Here is a 22,847-nt window from a genome sequence, read left to right as displayed (position 1 = left end):
TTACGCTCTTAGGGAAACAAAAGCTCCCACAGCTTGGCCAGTTCGGTTTATTACTTCATCGGTAAACGCATTCTTCCCCTGTGTTACTGACCCTGCACTTGCTCTAACTGAATTCTGTTGAGATTTTGAAGTAGCAGTTTGCCATCTACCTACTATTAAGAGATCAGTTAAGACATTTGTAAGATCATATTCGCATTCGTATATAATTAATCGGACCATCGTAAGAAGTTGGAAGAAGTTTAAAATTTTTTAGATAAACATGTTCAACTTTAAAAGCTAGGCAAAGTGAGAACTACTGTAGTAGTCCAAGATAGAATCTTATCTATACAACTGCGATCGGTCTCACCTGCTCTTCTCGGTTTGCCTTCTTGTGACCTTTTTGAGTATGTTTGAGTTCATGTATTTTACTCAATTATTAACTTAGTAAAAATTAATTTGCAGCTTTCATGCCATAATTATTTCAGTGGTATCTAAAAATCAACATTATTCATATTCAATATTCACATGCTTACGTTTCACAAAATCAAAAATTCACATAGAAACAAAATGTAACGCCTGCTTAATATATACATCAATCATAATTTTCTTGGCTGCAATCGTATTGCGTTTTCAACATGATAGAGTTAGTAATTATATCGTATTTATGTAAATTGTCGATAAGAAAATCTTCAGTCTAGTGAAGTCGGTTAACTGGATCGGTCCGTATAGTATTACGCATAGTTTAGGAGGCACCCGTTAAAAGGAAAGCCGTGTTTGACGAATAAAGTTGGAAATCTGACGATGCCCTAATGGCATACGGGTGGATGTAGGATGTGGGACGTTTCGGATGAAGCCTAATTAGGATTTAGGACGGGCTCTGGTTTTAAAACAGCTGGAATAGTGCGATAACGTAGTCGGATAGTTACCGGATAATGAACGAGTGAAATATCGGAGGCGAAATGCGAAGTAATTACGAAAACAAAATTATTCAGACGGGATAGAATCGGTGATTAGATTCGTCTCGTTGTTTAGACAAAGGAGAGCTATTCTAAATGCATTCCTTGTTTTGTTATGTAGAGGCCTTTTCTTTCCTAACATAATAGTATGAAATATATTCGTCTAATTAACCCTTTGAGTTATTATCATCTTTATTATTAGTTGGATATATTACATTTTAATTATATTTACAGTAGTACCATTTACAGTAGACCTTAACATATTGAACCTTATCATAGGTATTAGAATTTAACATTTACACTATGACACTGACAAATCGGCAGAATACATTGGATCTTACAGGCCTATTTCGCTGCTAAAACGTATTAAACCATTTATAGAAATTCCAGATTTCCAGTTTGGATTTCAAAATCATAACTCGACAATCGACCAAGTACACAGAGTAACAGCGGTTGTTGGAAAGGCATTAGAAGAAAACAAATACAACCCTGCAATATTCCTGGACGACTCGTAAGCTTTTTTGACCGGGTATGGAATTTGGGATTAATTTTAAAAAGGAGAAAATTGCTACCGAGGAATTATTGTCGACTGCCGGAATCATATCTTTTTGAAAGAAAATTTAGAACACTTAAAGCTATTTCGGCTATACTTCTATATCTGCCCTACACTGCTGATATCCCAACACCAAAAGAAACAGTACTTGGAACATTTGCCGACGTTATAGTTATCATGCCAAAATATGCATCTCTATCTAAGGCTGTAGAAAAAGTAGCGGTCAACTAGATCTACAAATGGACTAGAGACTGGAAAATACACCTTAATATCTCCAAATCTGTCCATGTTAATTTTGCTTTACGGCGAAATTACAAAAATCCAATTATATCATTTGACGGAAGTCTGATTCCTCAAGCAGAATCATATAAATATCTCCAATTATATCTCGATAGTAGATTAAACTGGAAATATCATGTTCGACAAAAAGCAGAGCAGATTAGACTCAAAGTCAATGTACTGGTTAGTTGGAAGATACTCTGAACTTGGCCTAAAATCAAGGAGATTGGTTTATCCAGTCAATCATAAGGCTATTTTGGGTGCGAATATGAGGTTACAGTAAGAGATAAAACTCAATAGTTTTACAATAACTAATAAACTATTAGGTTTTATCCTAATTTGCTACGGTTTTAAAATTACAAAATACTTATTTCACAAGACACTTTGGGTTTAACAAATATGTCACTATTCTTAAAGTGCACCAATTCTTTCTAATCATTTAGCTAAGCCACCATTGTCTTGGAGGTGGCGAACCTCAATAATGATGTGCTGGTGGAGCCTCTGGCCATGTCTTTGGCCATAGTCCAAGCACTCTCATTAGTTAAACCTATTTTGGCTGAAGTTTCCGGTGATAGATCCCCATGGAGAATAATTGTGAAGAATTCCAGCTGAAGTACATGTAAAAAGTAACCTTCTACTACATATCGTCCTCTACATATCCACTACTTTTGAAAGCAATGTGCGATATACACACAGTACATGATATTTCATTTGCCTTGCCAAACCTATCGACCTACAAAATATACTTAAGAAAAAAACCCACAAGATCGACCACTAAATATAAAATAGATGACAGATGGGACTGGCACCCATCGAACAAAACGCATGGTGTATCAGTTGTAACATTCTAGACTATGAGAAATGGTAGTGACAAATAAAGATTTTAAAAAATCCGAGCAGTAGAAATGGCGTATCTTAGAACAGTGAGAAGAGTAACACAGATGAATAGGATGAGAAACAAGGAAATAAGAAAATATCAATATAGAACCATTAGAAATACTATATGGAAAAGAGACAACTGAGTTGATGAGGCAACTTATTACATTGCAGCGTATAGAAGAAACAACACAGGTCAAGAGATGCTAGTAAATAAATGAGGGAATGACAAAGACTTGAGGGTAAACCTGAAATGTTGGTATCAGGGGAATTCCGTAGAAAAGAAGAAAAAATATGACGAATTTTTACACGGAATCTGAGACACAGACACTTTATATATTATTAGTCAGACATAAATATGTATAGTATATAATTATAAAATTATACAAAAATATTTAAGTTATGTATTTATTTACATTACTTTCTACTCTTATTTCTAATTGTCAATATTTTGAAAATTAGTTAAAATCTTTATGAGTATAAAAAAATCATCTTGTCTAATGTTTTCATCGATTCCTGTTACGAAAATGTGTATAATGTAATCTTGATAACGGTTATGCTTCGCTCCGTTCACTATCCTTAAAAGCTGCATGGAAATTTTCAAAATAAAACAGTGGCTGAACCGCATACGCTTTTACGGTTACTGCTGTGTGTCATAAGTACCTTTAATGGGTTTACTTGATATATTGGAGTTCACATTTTCTGTTATAGAGGCTACAGTCAATATATTTTATATATTATTAGGAAACTGATTGAAATATAGTTAAAAGGTTCTACTTTCAAAATGTAAGTAGTTTTGAGTTGCTATAAATATTATTGTTTCCGAAGTATAGAAACAGAGAGCCTACCAGAACGTTACAGTCAATGGTGAAGCATTATTCATTCTTAAATTGAATCAACTTGCATACCAATCTTTTCTCTAATAATATTCTAATTAACTATATAAAATATACATAATTTTCGTGTTTTGTTCCATTTTAAATTTCTGGGCTTTTAAAAAAACGTAATTTGTTTCTTTATTACTTTGTAATTGATTAATTGTTAAAATCTTATACATTTTATGTAATATATTTTATATAATATGCTTCAGAATATCTAGGAACTAATAAATAAAAAATCATATTGCAAAGATTTAAAATAATTTTATTTTATACGTCTATTGAGGGTTTTTATAAAACAGGGATTAACTGATTATAAATATTAATTTGCTAATATAATTTTACGGAATTTTATTATCTCATGTTATATAATTAATAATGTTCGGAGAAATGCTATTTTTTCCCAACTATTTTTCGCAGTTTTTCACCAAACGTTTTCGTTGAAATTGATCGATCTCAATTATCTCGTAGTTTGGAATTTTATATTATAGCAGTGTTAGAATTTCTAAGTAAAATGAGTGTTCAGAAAAGCAACATTATTGTTCTGATAACAGTATTGTCGTCTTCGAATCTCTAAGGAAAGTATGAAAACTTTATAGAAGTTAATTTCCCACACTAAATATATCAATTGGCCAATTTGACAAAACACAAGTAATTTGCAGAATGCTTGATTTTAACCCAGCATTTCGAACATATCAGAAAGAAAAGAACTCAATATTAAATATAATGTAAGACATTCGAAAATTAGAATCAGAAATATATCTCAGTATTACGTACATAATAATTTACTATTGCACAAGGAAGTTTTAATATCTATGGAATCCACTACTGGGAATGTTCTGCAAAAAGCAATATAAATGAAATTCAAGATATTGTAAGATAGATGCAGTCACATATTCTAGGAATTATTATGTACACTGACTGGTACTACAGCACCAACCATGATTCGGGAAATCAAAGCTATTACAAAGAGATATGAAAAGAAGCTTCAGTGTTCTGTTAATACCGAAGCTTTACAACTATTGGTTAAGACTGGAGGAGGTAGACTCGAATCAACTCATTTAATCTTATTTAGTACAGTGATATGTATTTAAAGGAAAATATAGCAGTGTTAATAAATTCATGACTGAATATGATAAATTAGTATATGAACATTACGAATAGCTTTGTTTGGTTCGGTTTTAATATCCTCAATCGCGACAAAACGATGTATTCGAAGCAGGTCTAGAGAATCTAGAAAATAATAAGGAATAATAAATTGTATTAGAATTGTAAATTGTAAAACTAGTGACACGTACAATGTATACATTATTTTGTTTTTATTAATTCAATTAATTAATTAGGTAATTTCTTTGCTATCATCAGTAACGTAGATAGAACAACTGATATCTACAACATCGGTATCGCATATATTATAATTCATTTATAATATTCCATAATCATATAATAGTAGTACGTATCGTGTGCAAAAAGATATTCAAAGCGCCATGACGTTTGTACGAGGATAGGATGGAAATGATCTGTTCATCATATTTATCATTGTTAATCCAAACTGCGATGAAATTAAAATGTTCTTATTCTGTAAGTATGCTGATAGCTATATTCTCATGAATGAAAAAAACAAGGTTTGCCACATACATATTTTTCAATTTGATTGGACGAAAATATGACAATAACAATTGCTATGTCAGCGTCAGATATTTTGAATGATTTTGTTATATATGTTTCCACCAAATTGGTATTCTAGGGTAAATGATGTGGCTCGGTGGATGGAGGTAAAACGAAATGAAACAGTGGTGTTTACATTACCGTGGTTTGACCGTTATTTATTGGCTATATAAAAAAATGTGACAAATACAAATGATAAAACGGATAGCAGCGGAGTTACCTGTTGACGAGGTTTGGGCAGTCGATGGTGGCACGTCTAAACCAAACGCTAGTCGAGTACTGAATGAATCGAAATACCCTTCAATAACATCCCAGATAAATGTCTCGGGGTTGCTGCCAGCTATTCGTTATCGGGTTCTAGTTGGCGCTGCTGGCACCCCGCCCATGTTCAACATCTGGGATTATATTTCTGAGTATTTTGTAGACCGTTATTCTACGATGTAAAATTCGACATGCCTCAAGGTCGCTACAATACTCCTCTGCCAGAATTTTACATACAACTACTCCAAGCAACAAAAATACAAAAATGTATGAAAGAATATCAAATACAAAAAAAATTATATACCAAACAAAATGTGCTGCATGAAAAGGGCTTTGAAAAATATGATAATTCGAAACGGTTGTGGTTGGTACGGCTGTTATCTTCCGGTCGTACAGATCCCGTTGCTTCATCGTCGCTTTGGCACTTGAATGTGGTCCATCGACGACGTTGAGAACAAGCTATTTTTCGGACAGGGCTTCCGTAATCGACGCTGTGGGAGAATCGATTGTTCAACGACGTGGTAGCTTATTTTCTTCGACGACGAGACATTAGCAATTCTGGTACCTCGGCGAAGACATGACGAGTCTACGGTGACTGCAATCGGTACCTAGCTTCTGGAGCTGATCTGTAATTTGTAGTCACATACGTTACGGTAATTCAGAAAAACAAATAACGACGGTGTTCGATCGAAGCTGTCCAAAGCCTTTCAAATCAAAATGTCTGTCATTATGACGGAGACGGCGAGCGAAGGAAGACATTATGATTTAAACATAGCGCCGAAAGAAATGTTTGGCCGAGACGCTGATGATTAAGCAGTGATGTAAAAATATCTATGAGTTTAAAAGATTGTGAAAGAAAATTTTGACAAAAAATTTTAAAAAATGAATTGGAAATAATGAAATGAATAAGAATAAAATGAATTGGAAATAATGAAATGAATAAAATAAAATGAAAAGGAATCTTGAAGGTAAAATCGAAAACGAATCGAATTAAAAATATTTAAAATTTTGAAACAAAAAATATAACGACCACGTAAAATACACCATGTTGCACGTACGCTCCATTCACGACAAATGATAAAACGGATGGCAGCGGTGTTACCTGTTGACGAGGCTTGGGCAGTCGATGGTGGCACATCTAAACCAAAAGCTAGTCGAGTACTGAATGAATCGAATTACCCTTCAATAACATCCTATATAAACGTCTCGGGGTTGCCGCCAGCTATTCGTTATCGGGTTCTAGTTGGCGCTGCTGGCACCCCACCCGTGTTCAGCATCTGGGATTATATTTCTGGGTATTTTGTAGACCGTTATTCTACGATGTAAAATTCGACATGCCTCAAGGTCGCTACAGTATAAATAATTGAAATTTTTGGATTTAAAACATTTGAACTGGTTATCGTATGTCAGGTCTGTTAGTATCTTGATATATAACTAAAGATTAATTTACAAACAAATAAACTACAACTTATTTGAGTTCAAACTTCATAAACATTTCTATTCCGTGTAATTCCCATTTTATACACACATTAAAATGTTAATGAGCGCTCTCCATTTTATTATATGCCCGATTAAACGACACTAATATGTAATATTTCAAGTTCTTCGTCTCAGATATAAAGCGGTCTTAAAGATGTAATAGCATAAATGCAAAATCTTCTTGACTCGAAATTTAGTCGCGACCATTAATCACGACCTCATTCGGTATTTTATCGCGCCTTCGAAAGTTCCATTTCATCTCCGTGCCCCGTCACACATATCAGTTGTTATTATCCTCCTTTATGTCTTCAAACCCATCCGAATAATTCTTCCTTTATAGGCAACTTACCTGGGATGCATCCCGGAGACGGACGTACTCCCTTGCATACTGAAAACTTTTCTACTTATTCCGATGCGGCGCGGAAAGCTTCGCCGTAATTTATCGTCGAAATTCAGTTTAAATTAACATGTTACGGAATTTATTTTGTTCTCCATCTGCCATAAAATGGGTGATATTAAAACTTACGTCCCCCCATCTAACTTCTAAATTAGGTATTATGATGTAATATTGACGTTATTTTTGAAGAACTATCTCGTAAATAGTTTTATGTGAAGTTATAAATTGCTACTAGCTACAGAATGGGGCAAGACTGGAAAACAATTTTCTTATACCGCTATTTTGATATAAAATATTGTCTATATATTTTCTTATAAAAGAAACTGTCTTTTGTTTCATGTAATATATTGATATACAGTTAATGAAATTCGATTTTATGTCATTTTATTAGTAGTTTTTTTGTCGCTTTGACGGGTGTCGTCATTTGGCGACTATACAATAGTACGGTGTTGATATAAAGGGGACGGGAACAGATACAAAGTGTATATGTAAAATAATAAATGAATAAATAAAATAAAATTAATAACAGAACAGAGGGTAGTATAAGTATGAATAGTGTATATACAATTTAAAATTGAACACAAATACAGGACACAACCATAACGAAGTGATAATAGTTATTTGGTCAGTATCACTAAACTTAAGGCTAGATTCTATGGAGAAAATTGATTTCTCGTAGAAATCCGAGCAGTCTGCATTATCTCCTGTTAAGGCATTTCTAAAATTTTGCAGCTCATACTTAGGTTTAAGGACTCTAATAAGCACACGGCGACAAAACTCACAGTGAGCAGGCGGGCTCCAAGTCATCAAGTGACCGTACGAGAAACGATAGTGGCTCAATCTCAGTCGATTCAAAGCTACGACATGGTGGTAAAGGGAAGGAACGCGAAGAAAGGAGAAAAAATCAGCTTTAACCTCAAAGAGCCTACTGTGGTTGGCCACCTGGGCCCAACGACGTTGCACCTCGTTATTTATGAAATAAGAAACGAATGGGATAAATCTTAGACTGGTCATCGCTCTTTTAATTTTATCATGACACTAGGCGTCATTAACCCTTATGCAATCCCCAAGCCACGATACCACAGTAGAGAAAGGGAACTCGGGTCCTGGTGGCGTCTCTCACCTTACTTGGTCATACCAAGCCCCATGGGTGCTAAATTCATAAGTTAATAGATAGTTAGTAGGTGTTTTATTAAGGGGTTAGGTGGATCGTCAAAAAAATATATTTTTACTTTTTTTAAGTACATACAATGAAAAATATATTTCGAACGATTTATTAAATTAAAAATACACAGCAACAAATACTGTTTTAAAATTCAGCCATTGACCTGTTAGACAAGGTTCTTTAGGCGTTGTCAGGATAAGTCGTGACTAGTTTATCTGAAATTAAATTGTTCCAACTAAATATTTTCTATTAGTTGATGTAAAAAACACGTACTTCAAAAAAAAATCGGATTTTTGGTAACAGCCTTGTTAACAAGAACACTTTTTTTGTTTTTGAATATTCACCACGCATTGCACTGTAAAAGTGGTTGGGATAAATCCTTCATTCAAGTACTAGACAATGTTATTTTGGAGAAATGTGCAAAATTTGAAAACTTGAAATGACATGCAGATTATTTTTAAAAAACGTACATAGAGCAATGGATTCTGGTGTTAGAAGGTATGGTAGTAGAGAACCTGCTGTAAGGGCAATATCCAGAGCATCCTGACGAATTCTTGCTTTTCGAGTTTCAGCGAAGCATTTGTATTTTCACCTATAAGTATGTCGCTCTCATCCCCTTTTTTGAGTATACTCGCGGCTAGTTCGGCTAAATTTAAAATCTATACCATGCATGAAAACAACAAAGCTGAGACTGCTACACTGAAAGTGCCTGCAGCGACAAATGCAACAATATGAATTGTTTTTGAACCAACAGGAAATATTTTTAGATTTATTTTCCAAATTAGCTGGTTCCAAATCAATTGAGATATTTAAAACTGGTTGCCCTTAGATAGTGAGCGCAAGAGCGAAAGACAAACAATGGCTGTTTTAAAATATGCCCGTGATACCAAGCTGACATTTTCTGTTATTCATCTTACGTTTTCTGTTGATATAATTTTATTTAAGGCACACATTGAAATACATTCTATTTCTATGGCAAAGTAGTGGTAAGACAAAAAGGAACAGTTTGACGAATTCGAGTTTGAGCAGTCTACGAAAGAGCAGTGCATTCAATGGATTATGAACAAATGATGAATCTAAATGATGGAATGTATTTCGTTCAAATCATCAAAACTGCCGAAATTGAAGTGTGATGTACGATGTCGAAAAATGAATGCATCAACAGGTCAATGCAGGATGCGGATTTTGAGCTGAAGGCATCATTGGATTATATTACGAAATCCATAGCATCTTTCGCAATTATATATTGAATGAAAGAATTAAGATAATTCATGAAACATTTTCTGACTTTTGTCTTCTTTGGATAATCAGAAATGGAACCACTTAATTCTTTTGTTAATGTAATTTGAACTAAAATGTCCAAGCTATATGTTTATTGAAGAAGAAAGTTCAAAGCTGCATCCACGAAATTCAGCTACATTTATACAAAATTTCAAATCCACACAGTGCATTTTTTTACTGAAAATTTAGACGAACGTATGCGTATGTGTCAACAAAGCCGTGGTGACCACTTGCCATGTACTATTCCATGGTAAACCTATTTTAATATTTTATATTTCAATGAAGAATTTGTTCCACATAATTGAAATCCTGCGTAAATTTTGAGGCTCCCTATATTACGGTGATCATGTTTCGTTAAAAACAACATGCAAAGACAATACTAGTAATTTAAAAATACATTTTTCAACGATTACGTAAATACAGCGAAAACTTATTTAAATATTGGTTTTCAACATTTCTGCATTTTGTAACAAAGAACTCTTACAGATCACTTACTTATTGCTTTTTCTAATCTAAAAGATCTAAAAGTAAATATTTTTATTATAAATCAAGAAAAACAATCTTGGTTTCACTTTAAAAAGAATATTATTCCACATACAGCAACTTGTGACAAGATTGAACCATCCAAATTGATAGTATAAGCCCGATCCATCTTATGTAAACCTAAAATATATGTATCGACAAAAACCAACCAATATATACGACATATTTATAATTATGATTTTTTGTTTCAGATTCTATACTAGCCGTAAATGTCCACTTTGAAAATAAGGATGGCGGTTTCTTTCTCAAGCAACAACCTAGGCAACACTACTCTGGCTCTTCCACGAATCCATTGGCCGGTATTGATCCATTGATACCACTTTCTGGCGGTCCAGGAGGAAACTCTGGCGGTACCCCGCTGTCTATAGATCGATTCACCGTATTACAAAGCAGCCAACCTATTTCGATAAGAGCTACTTATGGACCTTTCAGTACTAAACAAACTGTACCTGCCAGATACGTAGTACCAGATCCAATGCCTGTAAATACGTCTGGTAAGTTATTTTAACATTAGTATGTATAATATATTCATTGATATACAATAATATACAAATAACATATGCCAAAATTTTGCTTTCATAAACTACATTCCCGCAAAATAACTATTTACTATTTACGAAATTCAAGAAATTCCTTAATGTTTAACTGTTGTAAAAACACATCACTGCATTATTTAGACATTTTTATTTAATGTTACCCGATTAGTTTACATAACTTCATTAATGCATGATACAAGTTTAAGCTCTTGAATTTAACAACATCACTTTAAAAATAACATTGATTATTGATTTTAATATAGTTCAAGAGGTTTTTTAAAATATTTGTGTTTTCCTTTGTTTAGCATTTGTTTATTTTACTTCACCAAGCGAATATCAAGATGAAAACTGTAAAAATATTTAAATGGCTAAATATTAATAAGGATTTAACTGAAGGATGGTGATCCGAATCAATGGATATGCTTGATGAAAATTAGTTAATACATTTTAACTTAAAATGTTGTACAGTCATCACAGAAACAACAAATTAAATTGAAAACTATGAAAGTTTTGATGAAAAATAGACTAGACTAAAAAAAACTTATCTCGTTCCATTTTCTTATAATAAATTATGGCATAACTTTTATATAAAATTGAATATTCACTCTTACTGCAACAAGATATAAAGACTAAAGAACTTATTGTTTTTATTCCAAAGATTTTTTACACTGTTGTGATATATATTTAACACCAATATTAAATATAAGGTGAGGCAAAAGTCCCGCTACCATTTTGATTGCGCACCATCTTGGTTATGTGACGTTTATCTCAGTTTCGAACTGTGTTGTGTATACGTCCATATTTGATTATGGATAAAAATACGCCACAAGAACGAGCATATGTATTGAAAATAATCGTTCCATTTTCGCCACTGCGAAAATTTGCCCCACCTATATAATCTATAACCTATACTCAAATATATGACGGTAGAAATTGAACAGTTTTGCAATCCTTATTTTTTATTCAGATTTAGAAACTATTAAATTTTGTATTGAGCAAATCACCTGCTATTCTACATATATCATAATTTTCCATCATATATACCAATATCCTAATCATTGATTATTTCACAGCTTTTATCCGATTTTTCAGTGTTTCTCACAATTTTGTTTCTGCCTGTTGTTGTATTAACAATCAGAAGGAAAAGGATATATATGTTCAGAACATGTGTATATTCTGATATAAATTCATGATGAATAGTACATGAATTTGTGGTTATGCTGTTTAATAGATAATATATAATTATACAACAGTAATAGCTAATTTAACAAAAATATGACGTGAATGAAAGATTGTAACTAGAATGTCTTAAATAATGACGCCTTGTGAATAACTCTACGAAAACAATACATATCATTTAAATAATATTCATTTCTAACAGTTTGGACGTGCAGTAAAATGCACTACTAGGCCTTGTGAATTTATACGAATTTCTTAAAACAGATCGAAATTATTATTCAATAATTTTACTTTATATATCGGTTTATTTATTGCTTTTTTATAACATTTGGTTAACTAAATGTTTTACATCTTTCGTCAAACTGTTGAAAGTTTTCAGTGTATAATGTTAGGAATTTTAATGTGATAATCTTTTATTGAATCTCATCGCCTTTTACCTCTCTCTATTCCCATCGCGCATACAGATGTCTGGAAACATTTGATTTACTACTTTTAAATTGGTAAAACCAAAACCGACAATTGAGATATGATGAAGCAGCATCACCATAAGTTTCTAAAAGTGTGCAACAGACAGAAAAGTGTGCGGCAGCAGATTTATTTAAATCAAATAACAAAACAACAAATGTTTAACGTTTAAAGATTAACGTTTCTATACACTGAACAATCCAATATAATAATAATGGAAAACTGTTATTTTATATATAAAAATGTCAAAACCATTGAATTAATAATAATTCTTTTAAGAGAACTCGCATTTCCACTAATAGGTGCGGGTAATCCAAATAAATACAAACACATAACATTATAGTGATATCAAAAAAACTATTAGTTCTTTTATATTAAAAGGATGCATTATCTACAACTTTAAAACCGATTTTATACTCGATTAAACCGATACTATATCGTAATGTTTGTTCTAGGTCCGGCCATCGACTTACAAGATCAAGCTACACATCATTTAGATATGTCCGCTCATATCGTCAGGAATGAAATACCTAGAGATTCTCCCGTTCTCCGGGTCTTGTTCCACACTGGAACTGATCCTGGAGGCCGTAGACAGATTCTTCTTGCTAGACACCGACAAAGAGTTTGCATTGGTATGATGTTGATGTTGAATATTGCCTTGAATAATATTGATTATATATTTTTTAATTTACAGTATTACACGCCAGCATGGGAACAAAATCGCCTCTTCATGCCGCTTGCAGTCCCAATGGCGAGGACGGTGTTTGTCTGGCTCAAGTAACTATACCGTCTTCTTGGTGGCCACCGTTACCGTTACCTGAAAAAGACGGCAGACCTGGCAAAGTTCAAAAAACACCCCCCAGATTGGTTCAGGTATAATTTTACAAAAGTATTCTTAGTTTTTATTCTATTGTCTTTATATCGATTAATAGGTGGCTTATTCTGTTTTGGAACCATGGCCTGATGAGGGTGAAGGTTGTCATCCTAAAATGCAAGTGCAGCCATCTGTCATATTAGGCACGGTCACGCTGACACCCGCACAAGCGGCGTACAAGGAAATTAAGCTTACCGATGCCCTTACAATGCTGGTGCCCTACCCATCTTTGTTTCCTATGTCGAGAATTCATGTTCCAGTTTTTATCGATAGAATGAAGGCGAAAACCTTAACGGCTATTGTTATAAGGTAGGATTATTATTTAAATATTTTACTAATTAATTATTTTTATTATTAGTTATTATTATTAGTTATTATAAGTTATTAGTTATTATAAGTTATTAACTACTTACTCCGATAATACTAAAACTAATTATAATTACATTTATTAATATATTTTGTTACCTTATTTAATGAATTATTATCTCTTCTTCGGTTATGAATATTAAGTTGACATCATTATTCTTGAATATTTTTCAATTTTGTTCAGGAACAAAAATAGGTTCAGGAATAAAATTATTTGGTTATTGAAATGATAGATACCAGATGTGCCAAAAAGTCATTACCAATTTTTTCGAAAAAAAACTTAATTTTTCAACAGGTAACCATATTCTAACTACATTTCACAGGCAATTTTTTGATTTTCCGTTTGCCCGTCCTTCAATTGATGTGGCACCCATATTCCCATGTTTTGGATTTTTTCTGTTACTCATATTCGGTCGCTAATCATTTCACTCTTGCAGTTTCGCATCTTCAAACTTTTTTGGTTTGCCATAACGTTCTTTGTCTTGCACATCGAAATCACCACTTTTGAATTTTTAGTAAGCCCATCGTAAGTTTCTACTAACAATTTTTTGATTTTGGTTAAATAAGAAAACGAATGCGTGTCTCAAATACACGTTTTCAGGCACGAAAATTGACATTTTTACAGATGTATAAACCTATCATGGTGTTACTTTCGCAAAATATAAAAAGCTATAAATAGCTTTAAAGGTTGATATCAGTAGAATAAAATGACATCTGTCAAGGCATAACATTGCATACTTAAGCCTAACAACATCTGTTTGTTAACTGGTAATGACTTTCCGTTACACCTGCTATTTAAAAATAAGCCAACAGATAACATAAATAAATTAACGTAGATGTTAAACTCACTATATATGATACTACCATTATAATGAAAAATACAATAATAGTCTAGAACATTTAATTTTAAATAAGAAGTTTTTACTTAATTAGAAATAACTGCATATAATCAGATAATTAGGTTTTTAGGTAAAAGTTTTCTTTACAAATGCTAAGTGGTTCTTTCTGAAAAGCTTATGCATTATTGGCTGTAATAAGTAAGAGAGAAAGTCAAAGCAATTTGACAAATTTGGACACCAGGCATTATCTGGTGGATTCTAAAATCTGATTTAGTTTATCATCAAATATGTTAGTTTAGCCTCCATGTGTTCATCGTATAGCAATCAACGTCTAGCGCAGGTGACAAATGTTGCAAGATTAAATTGATGTTACATAAATTAAATAAACCAACGGAGTAATATAATTGTTTGTTTTAAATTTCTACTATATGCCCTATAAAGAAAGTATTTTGTTGTGAATCATTTGAATCTCAAAGAGAAACTCAACTTCTCTATTCTTTTCTTCGTAAATTGAAATTATCGTTATTTGTAACACTCTATCCTCAAAACCATTATTTGTTATATGACAAACAGGTTTAAAATTTACATTTGTAAAAATTTATTTGCTAAAAATATTGTAATTTTACTGATATGTTTTAGGACCTTAGTATAGTACATAATGGTATAATAAGATATATTCAAAACATCTTGATGAAGTTGCCATCTTGTTATTCTACAGAGTTAGTCATAGGACAATGTAAACAAATAGTTCATTTAGTTTCTTTTTTTTATATTCTTAAAGTATCTATATTTTCATTCTAATAGACTTCATTTATTCTAATATATTCAAAAAAAATCCCAACTATCTTAATTAAGTAGCCTTATAACAACATATTAATTTGGATAGCCACTGGAAATAGATTTCTGTAATTAAATTAACTCCTTAAAAATTGACACTATTTAAATATTGCGTGGCTTTTCTCTAAGAATCTTTATGTGCAGATTCATACATTCAGAAAATGGTTTCCAAAATAAACAAAGGCATCATGGAAATAAACTGTGTACGTGTCTTATCTATCTTATATATATTAGCACAGCTATTCGAAGAAACCAATAAAAAGGTTCAAACAGCGATTATAGCGTCACCTGGATAGTGGTCGTCGCGAAGCGACTCCCCAAAGTTGTTTATGAAGATAAATAAATAATCTTAAAATACCATATTTCTCGCTGTTTCAAGATAATATGTAATAAATAAAAATTTAATTAATAGTATTATTATTATTACACGTTGGTTAAAATTAATTATACTATCTTTGTTGTAATTAAATGGCGTTGTTGCTGTTACAATATTGTAGTCGAAGGGCATATAATTTACTCATTAAGCGTACGTTTATTATGTGTATTAAGTCCCACTAATTAATTCAGAGACGCTTTTACGAGAATATCAGGTTGTGGAATATTTATTTTATGGTTTCAAAGGACGTTATTTTATTTCCACCGAAAGCGTATTGTCTTACCCAAATTATGTAATGAATTATATTTTGTCGTGTAAAGGCATTCAAACTATGATATTTAAAGTAAAGTAAAAATATATTGTTTTCTATTTAAGAATTATTGAGGAATACATATTGATATATTTATCTCACACTCGTCTTACTTGTAAATTAATCTAAGTACAAATGAAATATAGTCATCAATTAATTTATAATTAAGATTGTACTAAGCATATCTAATAAACATGTTATCGAAAAAAAACTAATTAATAACGATATTGTTCTAAACTTATAATTTTTCTACAAGGTTTCGATTTGACATGATGTTGTTATCACGATGTTTTAGATCAGCTGAAAATGATAATTCTCATATTATGTTTTATTGTTTTTCTCAACAATATCCCCAAAAACAATCATGACAGGAAAAATAACCAGTTTGCTCTAATACGAAACAGTCTGTCTAGTTGACATTCGCAAACATTTAATAACCAAAATCTGTAGCCTATACAAGTACTAATTATGACTGTGATACGTCAAATATTTTAATAGAATTTGTAGTAATGTAAATATCTGGGAATAGCTGATTTATCAACTGCTAAGCTTTCTAAAATTTCTTTGAAAGTTTGGCCTGGGTTTTGGCCCAATAAGTTGCAACAAAACAATTCATTATCTTCATACTTTAAGGACATCCAGACTATTCTTTGTTATTAACATCAAAATCAACACTTGAAACCAAAACTGACAATTGGAATATGATGGAGCAACATTACATTGGGCGTTGAGCATTTTATGATTGGCTTCTGTTTACACTGAATTTTGGAAAATATATTTTAATCGTTTTAGAAAATATCATCAATAAATCACCAAAGATGTTAAAAATACAATTAATTAGGAATATAAATAAATAAATTCCTCTTATTATCTTTTTAAACTTTTTAACCAATTCAAGTACATAAAAAGAAAAATGTATTTTATGAGAAAATAGTTTTCATGTTTGATATGTTTCACTGTAAATTTAGTTATAAAACAAGCAAAACTTTTTATCGGCGAAACAAGAATAGAATAGTAATTTTCCTATGCTGTAATTTCACCGAACCTAATTTTCTGCCCTCCATATCAAATTAAAGATACTGCTTCTTGCTTCTTTATTTTTCCAAGAAATTCCTATAATAAGCCACGTTTTACTGGTTTAATCAACTGTTTATTCTTGTGTATACCTAATTTAAGAGTCAAAATTATATCGTATATTTCGAAAAATATGTTCGTGATTTTCTTCATAATTTATGTTACAGTTTTATTATATAGAAACTTCCTTAATATATTATTATAGGTAGGTTACACATAAACAGGTGCTAATTAATACTATTCACAACGAAATAGGAAACTGTCTTTGGTTATTAATATATGGTTTAAAGCTGTTAGTATAGAATCATTTTTTAATTTATTTTTTCAAGTAAATTAAACCTTCCAATTTTCGATAACTGATATTCATCTACAAATTTATATATTGTAACAATTTATGCTCTATCAGGAGGATAATATATCAGTGCATTCAGTTAGTGTTCACATATAGCGCGGAATGATTGGATTGAGTTTGATGGAACATATTAATAATTAGAAAGTAAGAAAATTACACATATAAATAAATTTTAACCGGAGGCGATTAAAACGACAATCCATAGGTGTAAGTTGAATCATGCAGCAACAATAAAAAATGTTCTATAATAAAATAAGTTAGAGCAGATGTACTACAGAAAAGTGTCTTGGGGTCCATTCTTAACCTACTTTAGACATGTAATATACTTGTTAGAGAAAACAGCGAAACAGCAACCAGAGTATTAAAACAAGCTAGTAACAATATTAATAAATAGAAGCAAACATGGAGAATATAAGTAAACCAGAACAAAACGGTGTATATAGAATATACATATAATCTGACTGCACATAAAATAATGTAATAAATACTATAAATAGTAACCCATAAAGCAACAACAGTAAAAATCTATATATGAATCTAGATGCAAATCTCCGATGTAAGGAACATATTAAAAATAAAGAGAATAGAATATGAAAACATAAAATATTATAAATGTAGTGATTAATTCGATATTAATATCTACCTATGGAATCCGGTTATGGGGATGTTCCACCAAAACTTATATAAATTAAATACAAAAATGTCAGAGCAAAGTTTCAAGAAGTTTCGTAAATACACCCAGATGGTACTAGGAGACTAGCAATGATTACTTACAGATTCCAACAATTTGCAATGCTATAGTTTGTACTTAAAATGTAAACTGAATGGCTTCTGCACTGAACGACTTCCGATTTTCCATCATATCAGTTAAGCAATAAAATTCTACACAAATATCTGATTATTATTGCTAAAAAAATATGTGAAAACATTGTACGTGCCTTTGAAACTTTTTCTCGATTTCTCCCCTTCCCCCCAGCAGATCTTGATTTGGTTCCAATGGGACCACCTCGAAAGTGCACTCTTTCGAATAACAAAAAATTCAAAATTTTGAAAATCGGCCCACAGTTGACGGAGAAATCGGCGAAGCTACATTAAAAATTATATATACAGCCAAACATAAAACCTCCTCCGTTTTCGAAGTCGGTTAAAAATCAAAATAATCGCAAAGCGATATAAGGAAAAACTACACTCTTATGTTAGGCAAGACGCAAGTTCAAAAGAACAAGCGAATAATCAAATCGTACAATGGCTTGAGATTTATTGAACCGAAAACAAACAGCTATGATAATTAATACATGGATATTGTTACTATAGAGAGTAAAACCGATGAGTTCTCCTATATAGGTTCTTCTATATACAATAAGAAGTAATAATAGTGTCTAAATAAAGAAATATAAAAATTGTCTCATTAAACTTACACATTACATTTTATTTGTTAAACTTTAAATAAAAAAATATATTATATTTTTATATTAAATAAGTTAGATCAAAAATATTCAATTTTAAAATTAAAATTACTCTAAATTTATGTCTCTGTAAATCACTCTCATATATTAGAACATTTAAATTTGAATTTTACACACATTCTTAAAAGCGATAAATCTACATTATACTCAGAGTGGGCCGAGAAGCACTACGTTAACTTTGTTATGATCGCAGGAAACTAGGAATTCTTTTTTTTTCACTCTTTCATCCAAAGACATAATTTTACTAAAAATATCGGGAAAGTTCAGTTAAAATTTCAAAGGTATTCCCTCAAGACTATCCCAAATAGATTTAGAAAGTTTTAATGAGAAAGTTCTCACTCGGAACCAGAGCTAAAACAACTGCTTGTTTTATTAAAATTCGAATCGATTTTAATTAAACTCCGTATTTGAACGACACCTCTCAGTAAAAACAAGCGATTTCCTCATTTTCTTTCAGAAATTAAGTTTTTTCTTTATAGAGGAAAGAGAGTACTTAGATCGGAAATTGGGTTTACTCATAATTATACATTATTTCCATTAAATATACTCCAGTATCGATTACTCTTACAGACTACTACTGACAGACTGACGTCTTAATAGATTGAAAACATTGTTCCTGTTGTATTACGAGCTGTTTGTTTTGTGATATGTATGGAAGTATAAGCAGTTAAATATAATTTGTGGATAGAAATATGTAACAATATTGACGTTTTGTAAGTGGTTATGTTAATATTGCTAACTTAGATAACTTCGGCAGTTTTTGAAGGAATGTATTAGATGTGGAAAATTTACGATTGTTTTATTATGATTTTCACTCTGTCTTCACCTGTATACACAGGTCTTTACTCAGGACAGCTCGGGGACATTGTTGTTCCTCTAAAATTTTCCGAAAAAACTCCTTCAGGCATATTACGATGGCTTCATTAGATATGTGCGAGCGTTAAACAATTTATCCTAGACAATTTTTGCCAAGCAGATGTCGTCTCTCCGTTGATTTTTATCATAGTAGCGAATTCAATTATACGAACATTATTTGAATTTTGGTTTTATAAATTTTGATATTAAGTGACCGTAATATTGACAACTGACAAATGTAATGGTATTGTAAATCTCATTAGGATAGGTGCATTCAGTTAGGATAAATGAAGGAAAAGAAAGTAAGAACTACGGCAGAAGTAACAGGTCAAACTGCCAACATATTTGATTCTTTAAAATATCTAAGATTTATATAATAATCCCTACTAATATCCGATTCTTCCAAGTATAGTTTGCAAATTTTTCTTTTATTAGACTTCTGTAAGAACTGCAAATACTTAAAAAGCAATGTTTAGTGAACATTATGCGTGTTTTTCTTTGATATTATTTTAAAAATGAAGTTATTCTACCAAGATAACAAAATTGACGTTCTGGATAGAAACAACGGGTAGCTCCAAAAATATATTACTATTTCAAGTCAGAACAATCAACAGTGGTGAGATTTAGTGAAGAATATTCGAAATTCTGCAAAGCCAACAGTAATATAATTTACCAGTGGCTTGAGGGAAAATTGATGTTATATAAGTAAAAAGATGTCGAAATTATTTTACACTCTTGCACGCTCAATCTTCATGATAACGCTAAAATGAAAAGTTCTATTCACTCTTCTGATAGTTACCTTTAACCAGTTTTTGTGTGTACAACTTCTGTATAAAAATGAAAGGCTATCAGAAAAATGTACATATAATCTGTCTAACAAAACGGCCTATAAATTCTGAGATAAGACATACATACATATATTAATAAGAATCATTCAACAAGCGTTAGAATTCTAAAATAAAACCCACCGTTTTACAGTCCAAAGTGATATACTTTTAAGTAGGCAAATTAGGTAGATAGATAACTAGTGTTGAGCTATAGAATCGCTACGTGCTCGAAGTATTGCTTTTTTGCTATTAACGAACTAGAATGATAATATAGAAATATAATGACGAATGTATTAGTAGATGATCGTGCGGGTTTCAAAGATTCCAATCACGTGATTTGTATAAGATAAAGGACATTCTGGAGCAGTATGGAATGGGTAGAGGATGACATAAGCTGCTATGTGAATTAAAGCCTCGACACATTGAAAGTCGTTTTTTGCGGTTTTTTGCGTCACATAGTTACTTGAGACGAAAAAAAGGGACACGTCGAAGCGGTTACAGAAGCACCCTATCGAAATGAACTTGGATATTTGAGCCGGTTATTAAAAAAAAATGGCGACATCAAGAAAGATATCACAAATTAATCATGTGACATGACCACGTTCATCCGCATATAGCTCAAGAGGTTAGAACTTGAACTTTAATCTTAAAACGTTAAAATAGGACATCGTACCACATCCACAGTATTTTCCAAATATTGGTCCTTCGGATTATCATCAATTCCGGTCAATGGCACACGGCAGTTTCGTTCTTTTAAAATTATCAAAATTTGGATCGATTCTTAAATTGGATGAGATTCAAGAAGAGGAATTTTATCAAATCGGAGTCCACATATCACCCGAAAAAAGGAGCAATATTTTGGATAGTGGTGCAAAAGGTTAACATTATTGGTTATAAAACGCACAAACCTTCATAGACACATTAAATAATTTAAGAACACCCATGAAATTGCAGTCTCACTAAATTTCTTAAAAATTTAATTTTAATACGTGGCAGCATGCGGTTTCATGCATAATATGCTTCTCGAACTAATTTCTCCGGCAATGAAGCGAACGACTCAAAAAGTTTGAACAGACGTTCTTTACTTGAAAAGTTATATTACTCAGAAAATTGAAGTTTTTGTGTTTGCCCGACGTTACACGCGAAGATTAGTTTCAGTTTCGAACTTAACTGAAAAATCGGACGTTCTAAATTGAGTCCAGGAATGTTGCCCCAGACCACAGTTTCAGTTTGTTTCTCTTCCTACAAATATCGATTTTAGTTTTGCTCTCGCCATATAATTTCCGAAAGCTGGTCTTATATAGAAATGGTTTTGCAATTATTTCTCGAGACTCCGTAGTTTGTAACACTATGTGTATGCTCATTATATTTCACGAGGCTTTGGTTTCGAAGGTTACAAGGTTTGTTTAATAATAATATGTTATTTATTAATATATTATTTTTACATAATCCTCTGTTAGCTTCATATACTTTCCCAAATGTCCTCCAACTTTTTAAGTTATTTGTTGAATTATGGACTTATGGATTTTTGTATATGTTTTGTTTTTTTTTTGTGTGAAAGTAATATAGTTAAGTAACAGTTCCATTTGGTTCTCGATTCTTTGCCAGTACGTACCTGCATAACTTTTAAAGTATCTTTATATTAAGTATCGTATAAAGAAATTTTGATGGAAGATGACCTCTTAAAATTTCAGATAATGTTTTTTCTCTCTTATGCACATGTACCACAACGTAATATACTACGTTTCCTCTAAGGGAGGTGACAAGGAAATAATCACAAAGATCACAAGGATAAGTGGGTTTCTAGTGAGATATCACGTGTATTTTTTTTCGTTGACCACGGTATATCCAAAACGACAATATTGAAGAGTCTCGCTAATCCGTGGTCAGATTTCTATGTCCGTTATAGAGAATTATACGTAAAATTATATGGTTTTCACATATTTTTCCTTAATTTTTTTTTAGTCAGGTTTAGTCAATTAGAAACAAGCTGCAATCTTAATTTTGATGTAGGTCCAAATACTTTAATCGCAATAAATTGCTACAAACATAATTAATTAAATTAATGGATAAACACTAAGTAATCGATTTAAAGTGGCTTATCAGCCAATTTTATTGTCCATACATTATTTGTAGTAATGTATCTACAGGAGATTGACAAAATAATGTATACACC

The 22,847-nt window shown here is 31.8% G+C and overlaps 1 protein-coding gene across 3 annotated transcripts in view; it reads left to right on the top strand.

Annotated features, from left to right (window-relative positions):
• Nucleotides 1-22,847, top strand: part of dtn (transmembrane protein 132C dtn) — a 419,781-nt gene that overhangs the window by 257,419 nt on the left and 139,515 nt on the right. For all 3 annotated transcript variants that reach the window (XM_076397494.1, XM_076397493.1, XM_076397491.1), the window contains 4 exons: nucleotides 10,507-10,809; nucleotides 12,951-13,127; nucleotides 13,190-13,368; nucleotides 13,428-13,678. In XM_076397494.1, the coding sequence (XP_076253609.1) occupies nucleotides 10,507-10,809; nucleotides 12,951-13,127; nucleotides 13,190-13,368; nucleotides 13,428-13,678 (910 nt within the window). The remainder of the gene's footprint in view (nucleotides 1-10,506; nucleotides 10,810-12,950; nucleotides 13,128-13,189; nucleotides 13,369-13,427; nucleotides 13,679-22,847) is intronic.

This window comes from Rhynchophorus ferrugineus, unplaced genomic scaffold (genome assembly GCF_030347505.1).
Source record: "Rhynchophorus ferrugineus isolate W39M unplaced genomic scaffold, kcgeb_rfMv2 rfM2, whole genome shotgun sequence".
NCBI lineage: Eukaryota > Metazoa > Arthropoda > Insecta > Coleoptera > Curculionidae > Rhynchophorus > Rhynchophorus ferrugineus.
This window is presented reverse-complemented; position numbering and strand designations above follow the sequence as displayed.